This window comes from Pieris brassicae, chromosome 7 (assembly GCF_905147105.1).
Source record: "Pieris brassicae chromosome 7, ilPieBrab1.1, whole genome shotgun sequence".
In the NCBI taxonomy this organism is placed as follows: Eukaryota; Metazoa; Arthropoda; class Insecta; order Lepidoptera; family Pieridae; genus Pieris; species Pieris brassicae.
The window spans coordinates 19151995-19170878 of record NC_059671.1 but is presented as its reverse complement, the minus strand read 5'-3'; the positions used below and the strand labels follow the sequence as shown (position 1 = coordinate 19170878).

Sequence of the window (18884 nt, the reverse complement as noted above, 5' to 3'; positions counted from 1 at the left end):
TGGTATTGTGTTTGACTAGTATACGTTACTGATTTATTGCCTGCGATTGAAACAGATCACAATGCGGTTTTTATTTTAATACAGAGCAATATTTTCATATATGAAACGATTGTTAATTACATTTCGAGCAAAAAGTGTTGCAATTTTTCATAAATTACGTGTCCGATTTGTGGCTGAAATTTTATTATTAAAACCAAAAGTTAATATTCTATGAATAGTAACCTTAGCACTAAGAAATCGACAAAACTAAATGGTTTCGCCAAAATGGTTTGCGAATGAATTAAAATGCTACACAGAAGTTGAAGACAGAGGTAAAATGTCGACGTGTCATGTTCTGCAAACACAGAGTACCTTGACCGTGTATAATATCCACCTACTGTTTTACAATAACAGGCATTGGGCTAATGGGATAATCGGTGGTTCGAGCAAGGTTGCGAGCGCGCTGTCTACACAGTCCCGCGGTCACAGCCGCTCTGCTGACACTGCCTCACACTATATCAACAAATTGGTAAATGGCACCACTCGAACGCGTATCCGTTCAATCAAGTCAAGAAAAGAAGACTCAGTCCTCATACTGAGATAAAACGTTCACAATATCAAAACTTTAACACATAGCGTCGTGTGATAACAATCATGGTCGACTAAATCATACCATTGGAATCATGAATGGAATTAGTGTTAACGCCGAAAAACATGGACCGGAAGAAGCAAAGGAGAAGTCTAAAGCGTCGAGTGTTAAAGAAAAACTACTCTCTATACGATCCAACATAACAGTAGAACCTATTATAGCATGTTATATAATGTCCAACGTGTTTTCGGGGCTTGCTGTCCAAAATTTGAATTTAGAAAAGGCCTGTCGTGTGAATTTGGGTTACAGTGATGAAGTATGCTCAGCATTAAACAGACGACAGACAGAAAACTATACAACCGAAGAATCGGAGGTGCAGAAGTTGACAGCATCAGTTCAAGCGTGGAAGAACATAGTGCAGACAGCGTTTCCTTGCATTTTAGTACTTTTCGTAGGCTCATGGAGCGATAAGACTGGAAAAAGGAAAGCGTGTATTCTTCTACCGATAGTTGGAGAGGTTTTATGCTGCACATGCTTTATATTGAATACCTACTTCTTCTACGAGTTGCCATTGGAGATAACGGCTCTTTCAGATCTGTTTCCATCGTTGACTGGTGGTTGGATAACGGTCTGCGTGGGTGTGTTCAGTTACATCGGTGATGTGACCACGAAAGAGATGAGGACATTTAGAGTAGGAGTGGCAAATTTGTGCATGTCCCTTGGAATACCAATTGGCATGTCACTTAGTGGTATTCTATTGCAAAAAATCGGATATTATGGCATATTTATGATATCAAATGTGTTGTATGTGGCAAGTTTTATTTATGGATATGTCCGATTAAAGGATCCTGATTTTTCACACGAACGACAGCGGGTAAGTTTATTTAATCTACTATTTGATAATTAAAGAATAGATATAGCCATTATTATTATTATTATGTTGTTTGGTCTGCAGCTGAGTTTCATTATCGGACGTCAAGGCATAATACAAAACACCGTATCATCACGATGTCCGTCGTTCCACGACTGAGCGTTTTCTGAGGCAGTTTTTGCCACGCACCACCACTATGTGGAACCAGCTGCCCACTGAAGTATTTCCGAACCAATTCGACTTAGGGACCTTCAAGAAAGGAGCGTTCCAATTCTTGAAATGTGAGTGTTCATGGGCGGCCGTATCACTTAACGTTAGGTGCCCGTTTGCCTGCTATTACATAAAAAAATGTTACTAATTAGTGTTGGCCCAGTGATGATGCGTCAATCTCTGGAGTCGTAGGCTCGATCTCCGACTGTGCACCAATGGACTTTCTGTCTATGTGAGAATTTAACTCTCGCTCGTACAATGAAGCAAAACACCGGAAGGAAACCGGCGCACCTTAGAACCAAAACAGTCGATGGTGTGTGTCAGGCACTGAACATTGATAACGGAACATAAAAGAAATCAGAAACCTACAAGTGTGCAGCGCCATTAGTATATATATAATCATATATATTGTTATTAGTAAATAAGTTCATTAATAGTCTTATAGCACTTACTAAGGACTATGAAACAACGAATAACGTGATGTAGTATCAAAATGTCTTAATCCATTTTTGCTCTGTAAAGTTTTATATCGAAAAGGCATCAATTTCGTACTTTGATGTAAGTCTTGGAATATGAAGCATATCATTTATTAAATTTAATTACAATTCTCTGAATACATACGTGTAAAGTAGAGAATTAAATCAATAGTTACAACCGTGTTTCATGGTCACTTGTTAATCTAATAGGCAAATAGGTGGTCGGCCTTCTGTGCCTGACGCACGCCTTGCACTTTTTGGGTCTAAGGTTTCCTCACTATGTTTTAATTTACCGTTCGAGCGAATGTTAAATAGAAAGAAAGTCCATCGGTGCACCGATTTGGAACCATAACCATAACCACCGAACCAACGACCTCAGGGATGAGAGTCGCATGGTGAAGCCACTAGGCCAACAAAGTAAAGCATTACACATATAATATTATAAAGAGATAATTAGATTGTAGGGGGTTTGATCCAATGAACCAGTTTTGAAAATTCGTTTACTTATAGACTTAGTAAGTTTTTTAATTTCTTTTCATAGGGGTTAATTCACCCAGAAATTAAAAAACTTTTTCTTGGATATCTGATTTGCAAAGTAATTGAAGAACAATCGGTCCAATGCAGGAAATAATGGATTGAAATCTAAAGAAAACTTGTAGAACTTTGTGTTTATTTATGTATGCATTGTTACATTAAAAGAAAAGCAAATACCATCAATGTTAAAAGGAATGCGACGGGCAGCCTTATCGCTAGCAAGCGATCTCTTCCAGGCAACCCTAGTAAGGACTAAAAAAAGTATAAAGGGTAAAGCGCAAGAAGTGCAAAAACAAAATTACAAGTGACACTGAATTATAGAATTATCAAACTTAAATATAAAATAATACAAAAACAAAAAAAAACAAACCCAAAACTTAGAGATAATCTCATACATTGGAACCCAAAAGAAGTCTTATAAAAGAATTACAAAAGTCACGGTTCAGCAGGATAGTATATGGTTGTGCTGTGTAGTTGTATGATCAAACAGGAGATTCAGCGACAGGATATATCTAACTTTTATGTTATGTAAAAACAGGTCTATGACATGTCTAATATCTATTAGAACGCTAACAGACATGGCGGTAATCGCAAATACTACTACGCGGAATTTATTTGCTCATGCCGGGGCATGCTAGTAACACACAATTAAGTGATACCGCTGCCTATGGACACTCACAGAGCAGAAGGCTCAAGGTGCGTTGCCGGCAGTGGGCAGCTGGTTCCACATAGTGGTGTTGCGTGGCGAAAACTGCAGTAAGAAACACTTAATTCGTCGTAGACGTGGGGATATGAATGGTATTTTGTATTTCGCCTTGACGTCTGATAATAAAGCTCAGCTGCAGTTACTAGTCCAAGCAAATCCTCTCAACTAAAATAAATTCAATACAAATACTTATAAGTAGTTAAATGCATCCCCCGTCACGGCATCACGCCTGAACCGCTAGATCCGATTTCGCTAATTTTCTTGTGTTTGTTATTGTCAGGAGAAGGTTCGTATGAAAGAAAAAAAATAAGAAAATTGCGCGGAAATTTAGGAAATTTAAGGATACTTAACCACCATATTAAGTAATCATTACTTTTGTTACGATTGCAAAAATTTTTTTTCAGTGCACAGCGCTTTTACAAAACTTTTTCGTATGGCGTTTGACATAACATTGACAAAGATGCTTCGATCGGAGTTATTATATTGATAAAATGCATATAAAATAATTACAGTCGCTAATTGTTTGTGGCATTAATCTTGAAAAATTATGTTTTTCTCATGGCGTGTTATACGTCGCCTGTTCCCATGTCGGAATACCAACAAAACTATTTATATACGCGCCAGAAAAACAAACAAAGAAACTCGTATATCATAAAGCATTTTTAGTTAATTACACCAATTCGAAATCAATATTCATAGTTAAGACAGGACAACGTATGTCGGGTCCGCTAGTTTTAAATATTAATAAGAATTAGAAAAGAATAAAATAAAGTTTCATTATTTTGTTTTGAGGTATTAACGATCAATTATGTTCCTACCGCCTGTGGTTACGTGTCAGTCCGACAATTTATTAAATTAATATTACTAGGCGGGAATTTTGGGATGATACTAGAGCCCTCGAATTTATTGGATTACGCATAGTCAAACTATGGATTAAATATGTATATAATTGTATTTTTTATAATAGGAGGCAAACGGATAGAATGCTCATTTGATGTTAAGTGATACATGGACACTAACATTGCCAGAAGGCTCGCTAGTGCGTTGCCGGCCTTTCAAGAATTGGTACGGTCTTTTCTTGAAGGACCCTAAGTTGAATTTCGGAAATACTATTTTTATTCAGTGGGCAGTTTATATTTTATATTAAAATTTTATTAAAAAGATGTATAGAATAGAGGTAAATATATATAATCTCATTTTTTTTAAATATCTGTGTACCTCGTCTAAATCCCGCCGCTCCACCTTTCTGTTCCTCTTGCCATGTCACCACCCATTCCCACATTAGGAAAGGCTAATTAACGTGATTTTAATTGAAAATGACTAAAATAGTATTGTCTTTTGTTAAAATAGCTTTTACACATTAAGAAAAACACTTTTTTCACAACACACCTTCAACAGACCTCGCACGCTGAAAAGGACGCGAAACGTCGGAAAAATTTAGAATTATGTAAATAATTATAAATTTTAATAATAATTCATAGCTTTAACCCGTTCAAAAAGTGTTATTCTTAATGACTAAAATATTTTTGACATTTTGCCAATCAAAATTATAATATGTTTGTTGTGAAACCTAATAAATTTGATCTATATATTGAAATTAATTGCTAGTCTAAGAAATATTTTGATTAAACTTTTACTAATTGGCATCTAATTTATAATAAAGCAATCAAAACGAAGCATTAAGAGAAAATACAATACATTATGTATATGATATAGATTTTTTTTTAGTGATGTTCAGAATTTACTTTAAATGTGAGAAGCCGAATTAGTTATAGTTAAAGCTACTAGCTTGTATAATAACGCAGAAAAACATCGAAATTTCCTTTTAGATATTCAGTATACTCTATTTAATGTCTATTTATTAACAGGCCGGCAACGCATTCGCGAGCTTCAATGTCCATACGGTATGACTTAACGTCCGGTGAGCCTCTTACCCATTTCCCCTGTTCTATAAAAACGTACGGAAAGTAATTGTACAGGAAGGAACGTACATGAAGTATTTTCGATATTGTTTATTGAAATTTTCATAGAAGTTTGTTTTTTATCTTATTTTGTTTCTGTAGCAGCTACCGCGAAGGCCTAATTTGTCAATATTTTTTGCAAACATCGTTATATTTTAGTCAATTTACATAGAACCATAATGAATAACTTATTTTCAGCAACCATCTCAATTGGTAGACTAACGTGAAAAGTACTTAAGTAGCCCACAGCATACTTATTTGTCTTCATATTTAATATCTAAGGATTGCAATAAATTATCCCAAACAAATTAATATAAAGTAATAAAAATATGGTACCGAGGATACGACCTTGATTGAGAACACTGCTATCAAATCTTAAATCCAGGAACGCCATTATACGTCTCACAAGTGACACGGAATCAATCGTGAGACAATGTTAATAGGAAGCTTAGGTTTAGTACTCGAATCATTCATCATTCTCGCGTACTCGGTCCTATGTCTAAAGTGATAAATTGCCCACTACGCAAATTCGAGGGGAGCACGAGGTTCAGAGAGGTGTCTAAATTACAATGTCTTATCCAGTTTATTGATTTGCCAGTGTTAGTGGAATGTGAAAATGAATTTACGATTTCTTGATGATTTTATTCGTATTAATTAGCGTTAATCGATAGAAGCGAATTTTATTGTTAAAACTCTTGAACTCTTTCACAATAATTCGATAAAAAAGCTCCTTCTTTCACAAAAAAAAAATCCACTCTGCCCCAACTGGCCCCTTGATCAAATCGTGCCAGAAATCAGTTCAGTTTCGGCATCTCTCTTGTAGGTACTGTCTCTCCTATTTGGTACTTATACCACGGTTTAAAGCATGACGGTTTTCTCCTGAAATTTTTCATCAGAGCCATGATGCGAACGCCCGGCCTCAGGGTTGGAAGGCGTACAATCAAGCCATTTGGCCCACAACAATACTGCTCTTGAGATTATATATAGATACAGTTTGGAAAATGCCAAAAGAAACTTGCCTTATTTTTAAAACGATTGTGTTATTGCATTTTATAATCAAATTCTGCATTTCAAATAGAAAAACTTTTAAAACCTCGTCAAGGCTGGTTCTATTGTTTTTGTTATGATTTTAGAGTCAACTTTCAACTAAGCTATTTTGGTAGAAATATATTTGCCCTTTTCAAAAGTAATTGAACAATAAATAAATAAAAACAAAATCTTTTACGCCTATAATCAATACAGTTATAAGTTGTCGCCCACTCCTTACCACAGTCCTTACCACAATCATTAATTAAATATACAATACCATTAATTTAACCGAATGACATTTTTTCAATGATTCTTCATTAAAAAAAAAACTTTTGCTTGTTTAACTCAGAATGACTTATTTAGCCGCTTAGAGAAGTTGTTAGTGTTCTAATGTATACGATTTCTATACTAACATGAAAGATTGACCTCAAAAACTATTTCTAAAATTCTTCGAAAATTTTGACTTTTACTAAATGTAATAAAATGTAGTATGAGAAAAAAGTCAATTTTATGTATCTAGTTATTAAGAAATAAAAAAATAACAAATTGTCCTTGTGTAGATGTCAGGCCGCTAATAAAAAATAAATCATTAAAAAAAATTGAAAAGATTGGTCCCAGTGGCAGAGTACCCTTCATGCTGCATTTCCTTGCAGAATTGCGGTACTGTGTAGGAGGAAATCTCCAGTTTTGGGGTCTGCCAGGCTTATTTTTGATAAGTGCCTATGCACTTGTACCGTTACGGTCTCTACTTTAACGGGGGTTAACCCAATATAAAAATATATTGTCTATTATATACATTATTTAAGAAAATAAATCTCTGGATTTATGGTTTGGTTCGTATTTTTTTCAATAAGGGAATATAAAAAACATATTTTCGGAAATGGTCAAACAGGAATGGATAAATTGTTTGATCCCGTGCATAACCATAGCGTAATCTACATTCCAGATATCATGTTTTTAACACTAGAATAGACGAATTGTCTAGGTACAAAAAATCGTTTTCGATTTTGAGTATTACGTAGTAGTAAGAATGTAATAAACATATTCGGTCATACTAGAAATTCATAGCTCTGTAATGGTTCCAGGTGCAGCCTGTAGGTTGTCGGGGATGGATCTGTTCATTCTTCGACGTTGGTCACGTACGGGAGACCCTCACAGTGGCCTTCAGAAGTGGACCTCGCCGCAGAAGGCTGCGAGTCTCCTTGCTCATCGTTGTGGTTTGCGTTATATTCGGACCTCTCCATGGTAAGTTGGGTTCAAATTAACATATCGCGAATGATAAATTTCGTGATCAACATCACTAGAGTAAACTGTATTTTAAAGTAATAAGAAATTTTTGCCGCGCACCACCGGTGGAACCAGCTGCCCACTGAAGTATTTCCGAACCAATTCGACTTAGGGTCCTTCAAGAAAAGAGCGTACAAATTCTTAAAAGGCCGGCAACGCACTCGCGAAGCCTCTGTCATTGAGAGTGTCCATGGGCGGCGGTATAACTTAACATCAGGTGGACCTCCTGCCCGTTTGCCCCCTATTTTATTTAAAAAAAAAAAATTAAACTATATTTACTTTTATAATTATAACGAATAATCGAAAAAGTAAAGAAATGAGTAGAGTTTACCTAGTGACTTCAGCGTGCGACTGTCATTCCTGAGGTCATAGGTTTGATCCCCGGCTCTGCACTAAACTCTTTCTTTCTATGTGCTCATTTAACTTTCGCTCGAACGGTGAAGGAAAACATCGTGAGGAAACCGGCTTGCTTTAGACCCAAAAAGGAAGCTGGAAGATGATTACCTACTTGGCTATTAGATTGACAAATGATTATGAAACAGATCCAGAAATCTGTGGCCCAGACCTGAAAAGGTTGTAGCGGCACTTTTTTTTTTACTTTTTAATCGAAAAAGTAATTAAAATAATCAAATAAAAATATAGTCCTCAAGACAAAATACACATGCTAGCAACAGTGTTGCCTCGCTGAATCGCGATGCGAATACTCCGTGTCAAAGGCGCTAGCTTTTAGGTCTCCAATTAGGCGCTTGTTAAATTTAAATCGACATAAAAAGTTAATAAGGATTTAACGTTTTGTTTTTCTTCTCTTTTATTTATCACCTATTTGTTCAAACATAAAATGTAGCAAAGTAAACATATAAAGCTTCATCGTTGCTTAAACTTTATAATAAATAAAGAAAATCATTTGAATTAGTGAATTAATGTGATTGCACGTTAGTTGTAGTATACACCAAGTATAAATAACACTAAGAACAGAGTAAGATCCTTTAATGGACTGTAAGTGGTGCAGGACACATTCTTAGATTAAATATCCTTTTTAGTAAATTAGGTTTATTTACAATACTTATTGCGGTGTTGTCCTAGTGGCTTTTGCGTGCGACTCTCATCGCTGAGGTCGAAGGTTCGATCACCGGCTGTACGCCAATGGACTTTCTTTCTATGTGCGCATTTAACATTCGCTCGAACGGTGAAGAAAAACATCGTGAAGAAACCGGCTGGCTTTAGACCCAAAAAGTCAACGGCGTGTCTCAGGCACAGAAGGCCTATTAGATTAACAAATTATCATGAAACAGATACAGAAATCTGAGGCCCAAGCCTAAAAAGGTTGTAGCGCCATTGATTTTTTTTTATATTTATAAAATAAATAGTAATGCCCAAAGAAACGGGCCTAACCCATAGCTCATTGATATAAAATTTCAAACAAGAACATCTTCGCAGAATTTAACTCCTGTCGTACGTCAGCGTAGCGTCAACGCTGTAGTTTCGGTTTTTCGTCTGTATCCATTAAAATCTAAATTTCAGTACTATTATTATAATTATATGATCTCTCAAACTTCAAATATGGCTGTAAGTGGAAAATTAGAGGATGCTTTAATCTTTGAAACAATTCTCTTGAATCATGTATTTACCGGGAAATACTACTTATGTACGTGATTAGTAATTTAATACTATGAGATATTTTTTTATATTTCTGTAGGCGTTAATGTTGATTGAGCAATGCTAAAATGTGCCCTGGGATTTTTGTATATCGTCTATGCTTTAACTAAATATCTTTCAATATGACCACGTGCGTACTGTAGCGGGAATCATCGCGAAGACACCGTATGTCTTAACCAACATGTATCAGGTATAGTCTGATAAAGTAACATTATTAAATGATATACATAAGTCTGTGGTTTTTTTTTAAATATAGATTTTCCAGTATCCCCAACGCTTGTGGTCCGTATATACATACACTAAGAAATTTCGTAATATATATCCATATATACAAGTATATATATATATATTACAACATATTTCTACTTTATATTCATGGGCTAGTGGGCTCTGCTATGCTCTTGTTTCAGTGAGTGACACATCTCACCACCTTACTGCAGAAATGTTCCAGTTGCGATCTGAAGTTTCTTAATATTTCGGTTAATTGCTCAGTTGTTATCTTTGTATCGATTTGTTGCTCGAGATGACACCTGAAGGCTCCAAATATAGGACATTCTGTAATGAGATGTATCACTGTCTGTGGTTAGCACTTATAAATTGTAGGACCAGCACTGAAGTATTTCCAAATCAATGCCACTTGGAGTCTTTCAAGAGTGTACCGATTTGTATAAGGCTGGCAATGTAAGTGTTTATAGGCAGCGGTATCACTTAACTCTCCCATGTCATTTCAAAAACAAAAACCAAAGTGTTCAATACATAGTTAACCTTTTAAGTAATGATTTTATACAGTAAAACAAAGTAATAAAAAAGTCTTATCTTGACTCAAAACAAAAGACGAATCGTCTGTGATTTTTTTAGAGCATCTCTAGTCCAATCACAAACATTCATCTCGTTGTGATTTTCGTTTGACCAGACGAAATGCGAGCCTGTGAAATTGTTTCACCAAAGGGTTAAGATCTTCGAAGGAGTGTTTGGATAGAAACTTAGCGCTTAGTAAGACAATTTGTGTCTATTACTAATGACTAGCGTAATTCTTTTGTAGGTGAGATGAACGTGCTTTATCTCTTCATGCGATACAGATTCAACTGGGACGAGGTGCAATTCAGCATGTTCTGCACGTATAGTATCATAACTAATTTAGTTGGTAAGTCATATTATAAATCATAGTAAATCTATACATATAGACACGTTTTAAACACTTTCCTTGAAACACATATACATACTTTCAGAAACGAAATTGTGAAAATACTTTCGAAAATGATGCCACTATAGACGTAAATTTTTGCATACAAATATCTACAGGCGTTTTGTTCCTTAGGATTTATTACTTCGTTTCTTTAAACCTCTCTTTAAATCTTTTTACATTTGAAATCACGAAACTTATATAAAGTTTAATACAATATTTTTTGATTGTCACGAAGAAATGAAAAAAATCAAGAAAGCTTAAAGCATATTTTTTGTACATCGTTTCCCGATAATTAGTCTTAATACATATACCTTATAGCTATTTATGTTTTGTCTGTTGTTTTATTGTTGTATTTTGCTCTCTCTTGAGGTGCCTCTCCCAATACTGTCGGCAGTCATTCTCTGAAATCTTGTTCATTGCCAATTTAAACAATCATTCCACTGCCTTGAATCCCATCCACTGTCGGATATTCTTTATCCATTTGATGTTCATCAGGATTACATTTACAATTTTGCCCATCATTATGGTCTGCAAAATTCTTTACTTCTCGTAAAAGACACCTTTGTTTGGTTGATGGTACGGTTCCAATTAGTTTCTATTGTATTTCGTTGTTCAAACTAATATAATTAATTAATTACAAAATGTTATAATTTCAGGAACTCTATTCTCTATCAGCATCTTCAGCGATTTCATGAAGTTGGATGACTCTGTGGTGGGCATCATTTCTTGTACCAGCAAAATCCTCGCATCTTTTATCTTCGCCTTTGCTACCACTACCACCGAAATTTATATTGGTAAGCTCATAATCATTTATAAGAAATTATGTTTACCGCCATTGCGATATAGTCGTCAAATCAAAATTCTTTAATGAAATGGTGGAATGTGCTGTGAGGTTCCGCGTCATACTATACATATTACATGGATGATGTTAGTATATGTTTAAAAACACAAATAAATAGTCAAAATAAATCTTAATAATTGGGCCGTGGTAATTTTGAATATTTTTGATAGTATTGTAATGATAGATTTAATATTAAATTTAGCTCTTTCCTAAGCGTTTCAATAGTTCTATAATCTTTAATAAAAATCTAAATAGCTTGAGTAGTTTTTTTAGATATCCACTTAGTTACAAACTATTGATAAGTATTATAGGTTTAATTATAATAAATTACTTTTATATTATTAGTATTATTTCTCCTTTTAGCGCCGTTAGTTGAAATATTCAACGGGACGTCGTTTATAGCTATGAGGTCCATTGCATCAAAACTTGTGACAAGCGAAGAGTTGGGTAAGTGACTATTAGAATACTTTCGTTATAAGGCATTTTTAATACTAGACGTTCAAAAATCGGAGGTCCAGGTTAATACGAAATTCCATCCGTATCACCCTCACGTACTGAGTTCACGTACAACCACTGTGAGCTGTTCCCGAAGTCATTCGACATAAGGTTCTTTAAGAACAAACCGTACTAATTAAAAGGCCGGTAGCACACTTGCGAGCCTTCTCCGAGTGAGTCCACGGGTGGTGGTATCATTTGACATCAGGTGATCCGGTTCTATATAAAATGTACTAAACTACATATAGTCAACAAAAATACTGAACATTCTCTCAATGTGAGGTTATAGTGAATGGACCATACAACAGATTTTTAGTTTACTTTCTACAACTCCTATTGTAAAACTTCTAATGAAACCAATATGACGGTAACAGGAAGAGTAGGCACAGGCAATCTCGCTTTTACTTGCGGTTATATAAATATATCTACATCTACATATAAAAACACAGTAACTATATATATAATGATAGAGACAGAGATAGAGATAAAGTTTATTTATATTTTTTAAATATTGAAAATAAAAAGACGAATTACGCTACATCCCTTGGGTTTTTGAGTTTCTCTATCTGTATCTTGAAATTTAAATTTTCTAATAGGCAAGTAGGTACACGCCGTCTATAGGCCCCGATTCACCTATTTTCTTACGAACCTACTACCTCTGGGTTGAGTGGCCCGATAGCCCAACACTATTCCCATTATATTATTAATAAATAGCTTTAATAGAGCATGGTGTAATGGATGCACCTTGCAATCATTTTGTAAAAAGCTAGGCGATAAAGAGTGGACAAAAGTTTATCGCCAGTTCTTTTTATTTATAACATTTATATGGGCAGTGTTGGCCTAGTGGCTTCAACGTGCGACTCTCATCCATCAGGTTGTAGGTTCGATCTTCTGCTGTGCACCAATGGACTTTCTGTCTATGTGCGCAAAAAAACAAATACAGAAATCTGAGACTCAGACCTAAAAAGTTTGATGCGGCACTGATCTATTTATTATATTTATAAACATAGATTTTTTATATGACTATTAACAAAAATAGTACTGTATACGTAATAGAATGCCTTGAAAGACAACGGCCCTTGTCATGCACAAATCATATCAATAAGGCATTGAACAATAGTAAATACAATTGTTTGTAAATTGTATAACGTGAATCTAAAATATTAATAAGCAAAGATAATTCTTGCATTAAATTAAATAGATTTTTAATTGTATTTGTAGCGATTGATTTCTATCACCTTGGATCTTAAAGATACTTAATAAAAATATATTTTATTTAATATTATCATTATGAAAACTTAATATAACCAAGAATTTAGAACATTCTTAATTAAAAATTAATTTGTACTCTATTTACTTTTTATTTTTCATGTATCCATTTTTTAGTTTAAGTTTGTTTATTTAATTTTGTCTCAACAACTATGTGTAATAGTTGCCCTCCTTTTTATTTAATTGTGTTCACGTTTTGTATTATGTGCAACGGAGTGTTAACAAATAAATAAATTATAGAAGGTTTGAGCAAATTTAAAAAGTTTGGTCCCCGTGGCAGTGTACCTTTAAGACTGGCAGCATTTCCTCGCTGTATTGCGATACTTATTCGTTGAAAACACCAGCTCTGGAGTGTATACCAGGCGCCAACTAAAATCTTTAATAAGCGATCGTGCACCCACGGCCCAAGAGTCTCCACTCCAAAGGGAACAAAATCAAAGTTATAACAAATACTAATATCTGAGCCGTTTATTATTTTCCGCAAACTTTCACTTCTAAATTTCTATACTTTACTGTGCCATACTGTTCTACCCATTAATTTGGTTATTGCATAATGTTATGTAAAGCCCGACCAGTACAATTAAAATAACCTGCTTTGCGGGCACATTGGTACATGACCATATTTAGTGTCATAAATAAAGTAAAAATAGGCGAGTAAAAAGACTACAATAAATGGATGTTATATTTTATTGAATACTAGTACATGTCTCTCATCTTAACTACCATTTTCCAATATTTCTATCTCTTTTATCTTCTCAGTTTTGTGGTGTGCTTCCTCTCTTTTTTCTTGGGCTATTCCAAAGCTATCTTTTTAACCCATCTGTGAACACAAACGCGGGCAATGAGACCGGCCCATTTCCACTATACTCTCTTGACTCACGATGTCTGTTATTTCTGTAAGGCTTCCTATATATACGCATAAAATAAAGACGGATAGAAGAAGAATATAACGCACCTTAGCCATATTCAAATCTTCTTTAAAAGCGCTTATTAATAAAATGTTACGATAACAAACTAAATTTAGAGGCTTCATTCATGACATTGGACATATTATTCATAGAGCTTTCTCAGACTTTCCGACAAATACTTGTTATATTGTCAATAACTTTTCTTAACTGGCTTTTAATTGTTTTCTGCATTCAAACGTACACATGCAAGAATTGGAAAACGTACAATCGAATTGACCTCACACTTTGACAGATGATACAATGACATATTAGACCTTACTGTCATTTGAAGAAATTAGATCCTAAAATTTCCATAAGGTATTTTGGTCTGGCTTTTATTATTAAATGAGCAATCAAACACGAAAGAGTGTTTCATATCGGATCAGTAGTTGGTGAGATTACCGCCTTTAGACATAAGCTTCAGTTTTTTTAATCTTAGTATGCATATAGCGCAAATATTATTTTATTTCAGGTAAAGTGAATTCTTTATTCGGGCTCGCAGAAGCCATGATGCCTTTGGTGTATGGTCCACTATACTCCCGAGTCTATATGGCAACGCTGACCGTTCTTCCGGGGGCTGTGTTTCTCCTTGGAGCTGCTATGACTGTGCCCGCTGTCGCTATATTTGGGTAAGATTATCAACTATAACAAAAGTACCATTTCGTCTCTTTAAATCGAATTGTGTTTACACTAAGATGAATAGAGACTTTAAACATTTCAATCGAACCGTAGTAGTATATTTAATTTGGTGTTAATTAACAACCAGCTTCTTACACAATATTCATCATATTAAATATAGTTTAAATGTGAATATAGACTCATTATCATCAAATGGAACCTCTACTGTACTGTAGTATAATTATGGAAACGAAAAATGTTTATTTTAATAAGTATTATTTTGTTCCTTGTACAAAATAATACTAATATTATACTTTACGCATACATCAGTCCAACGCTATCTTTGTAGAAAGTCATACAGTACATACCGATCGTGGCATAATTCCCGACAAATTTGGTCAATATCTTTAGATTAATTCGTTTTTATAACTTTCTTCTTGCGTGTATATAACTGTATTTTTAATTATCAAGTAATAAATATGTCAATGTTTAATACAAATTATTGTTTAAAATACTCGCTCAAGTACATTGTCTATTATTTGTCTCGAAATATTCATTTAACTATTTGTCAATATTAATTTAGGTGATATTTGTTTTGGGGACATAAGGACATTGACACTCGCCAGTTTATTTATGATAAATGATAACAATATTTTCCTATGTCCGAATAGATATGCAGGACGTGTAATACACATACAACAGTGACGTGAGCTTCGAATCCCAGTGAAAGACTTTTCTGGCAATATGTTTTACTTATAAACAAATTGTGTTAGATTTGACTGACACAATTGAAAATGAACAAAAGACGAGATGTTTTATTTATTTTCTAAAGTCTTTAACCATCATATACGCTTATACAAGAAAATATGACTTAATTAAACACATCAATTATATTTTTTTAAAAAATCAATGGCGCTACAACCTTTATAGGTCTGGGCTTCAGGTTTCTGTATCTATTTCATGTTAATTTGTTAATCTAATAGGCAAGTAGTTGATCAGCCTTCTGTGCCTGACGCACGCCGTTGACTTTTTGGGTCTAAAACCAGCCGGTTTCCACACGATGTTTTCCTTCACCGTTCGAGCTAATGTTAAATGCGCACTTAGAAAGAAAATCCATTGATGCACAGCCGGGGATCGAACCTACGACCACAGGGATGAGAGTCGCCCGCTGAAGCCACTAGGCCAGCACAGCTCTCACATCTCGTTGTGTGACATTCCATAATTTCTATAGTAAGCTGTTCACGCATCAATTATATTAGAACATAACAATTTCAAGATAGCAAGGAAAAAATCAAACACAAGCAAATAGCAAACTATATATCTTAAACATTAAACATATATCAATATTTTCATTGGTGTTAGTAATTCAATTGCAAATTAAAGAAGATACGTGCCAAAGCTTAGAAGCATTTGAGATGTGGTGCTATCGTCGTATAAGCTGGATCCAGAATGTCTGTAACAAGAAGGTTCTTAAACGAGTTGGAATGTCGAAAAAACTTATGCAGATAATTAATTAACGGAAAGTTGCGTGCCTGGGCCTCGTGTTTCGCCATGACCGTTACCACTTCCTTCAATTAATTATAATGGTTAAATCCAGGATAACCAGGGTAACCTCCAGTAATGGAGAGGCACTAAAAGAAGAAGAATTCAGATGTAAGAGCGAGATAGCCACTAAAGCATAAAAGTATTTTTTTTTAATTTTTCATGTACATGTGTCTTCACTACGACATAACGGAACATTACGATCTAGCCTAACTTAAGACTAATAAGTAATTGAAGTCTAACCTAATTTACTAAAAAGGATTGTTATTATAAGTAAGTGTCCAATAACACTACTTATAGTCTATTATATTCTCTATATTAAGCATGAAAGTGATTTTGATTGGTATTTATAACAAATAACATATTAATTAACTTTTTAACAATGTATATTTAAATTTATTTATAGTTTAATTTGATGCTAGAAAGGCTTTATTAGTTTTATATTAATATTTTAATAACTGTTATTTTAATGATTCTAGAAAATAATCAGAAATTCAATTCCTCGTATTTCCATTCACTAATGGTTACATTCACGAAACCAGTTGCAAATAGTGTTTATTGGAGAAAGCTGGACTAACCGTTTAGATGTCACAATACATACTAATATAGATAATATAGACTCGCTGCCGTTTGAAACCAAGATCTTGTTAAATAACTGGTAATGCGCTGCAACAAAGAATACATTAAAATAATTATTATGAGTAATATTTATACATTTATTTCTAAACAATATCTTCCGCACTTACTATGAAGAGTGTTCAGAGATGTTCGGATTAATACCTGCTGCTGAGTTTCATCACCGGACGTCGAGGCATTATCCGAAATTCCAGTATCACCTCGACGTCCGTCGTTCGATAACTGAGCGTTTTTGTAACCACTATGTGGAACTAGCTGCCCACTGAGTATTGCCGTACTAATTCGTCTTAGGGCCCACCGAGAAAGCGTACCAATTTTTAAAAGGCCGGCAACACACTAGCGAGCCCTATTGCATTAAGTATCGATGGGCGGCGGTACCACTTAACATCAGATGAGCCTTATGCCCCCAGTCTATAAAAATAGCCTTTAATCGAGTACTACATTTACATTACTCGTTACATTAAGTATCTGTATTTAAATTTAATTAGTAGGTACTCAACCATTTCGTGAAACTTGTCTTGTAGCTGTTTTTTATTACTTTGCATAAATGTGAAATGGTAGCTAAGTTCAACATTGAGTTGTCCTTGACTGCACTGACAAGATATGCCTTGTTTTCTGTACTATTGGGATGTAATTATTGTAATTTCTTTTACCTTATATTATTTTGTATTCTTTTTTGTTATTGTTATTCACTTCTGTAGGTGTTTCTTTTTTATTGTTCCATTTAGTATTGCCTGTAAGAAATCGCTAAAAAGGCCGCCCCTTGCCTCGGCACTTATGTAACCTGTTTTTGATATGTATGGTTTGTATAAGGTAACGAAGTTAGAATAAATGAATTAATACATAATACACAACTCTATCAACAAACCAAATATATCTAAAATTATGAATATAGTATACTTACACTTGCAAATATAATATTAATGTACATCCCGAAAGAACACAAAACATAGCATATATATAGATTTTGATATGTTTGGTGAACAACACATATAATATTGAATAAAGCAATAAAGCTACTAGCTTCGGCTATGTTTACAGTTGTATATGCGCTTTTATTAACACACAAATACACTAGTACAACATACACAAGTTGAATATTTCTGTGTCAACCTCTTGGTAGTTATTCCTTATTAGCAAGTGGGTGATCAGTATATTATACCGGTTCAACTTTGATTTGTGTTTGAGATACGTCGCTCAATACATTTGCACAGCGCATCAACTCTCTACTTATTATATGTATAGAAACATTATTTTTTTTATGTTTTGCAGTTGGATGTACTTCGAACAACGCAAGGACGCCAAACAGGTTGAAGAGGTCGAAAATGTAAGCAAAGATGCTTAGGTTGGAATATTTGTATGGCTCACTTTTTATCTTATAATAATAAATGAAAATAATTTTTCGCTAAATAATTCTAAGTAAGGTCATGAAAGTATTGTTTTCATTTGATCATAACGTTTTTATTGTTATAGTCTATAATTGTCCCGTTTAAATTAATGAATAAATAATTTTTGGTGTTTAAATAAACGTAAGATATGGCAGAGGGTGTGTCACAAAGTTTTAAGGAAATAATAGTTTAACATTTCAAAACACTATTAAGCAAATAAATTTCATGAGTTTTCTTCGTAATATAATGTTCTCATTATTGATTTTGTTGAATCACAAAAACCTTTTTATCTTTTCTACGCAATGTTACGTTCTAACTTGTGTCATTTAAATTCGCCATTTAGATGTCGAGGTTAAGTTAAGTTACTTTTAACTTTTAAGACGCTCGTGCGCGAAATCGTTTTTATTCTTAAAATCATTGAAGTTCCGAATTTAGATTGATTTAGCACTCGAGTACAATTGTATTTAAAATAAACATATGAAACATAAATTTTGCTTTATATCCTTTATAAATAACCTTTTGTTTATAACACCCAAACATTTACACACTGTAAAATTAGAATATTTTATAAATCATTTTTGTCAACTCACTTTCTAAAATCCAAAGTGAATTACCGGTTTTCGAGTTACGATAGCTCACACACACAGCTAAACAACACAAAGGA

At 34.1% G+C, this 18884-nt stretch overlaps 1 protein-coding gene across 1 annotated transcript; it reads left to right on the top strand.

Annotated features, from left to right (window-relative positions):
• Positions 1 to 470: 470 nt before the first annotated feature.
• LOC123712565 (proton-coupled folate transporter-like) lies at positions 471 to 18698 on the top strand. The gene is made up of 7 exons (XM_045665730.1): positions 471 to 1442; positions 7441 to 7600; positions 10341 to 10442; positions 11141 to 11278; positions 11689 to 11772; positions 14509 to 14665; positions 18105 to 18698. Exons 1-7 carry the CDS (start codon positions 663 to 665, stop codon positions 18175 to 18177), a joined length of 1494 nt encoding a protein of 497 aa, XP_045521686.1. The 5' UTR covers positions 471 to 662; the 3' UTR covers positions 18178 to 18698.
• The last annotated feature ends 186 nt before the right edge of the window (positions 18699 to 18884 follow it).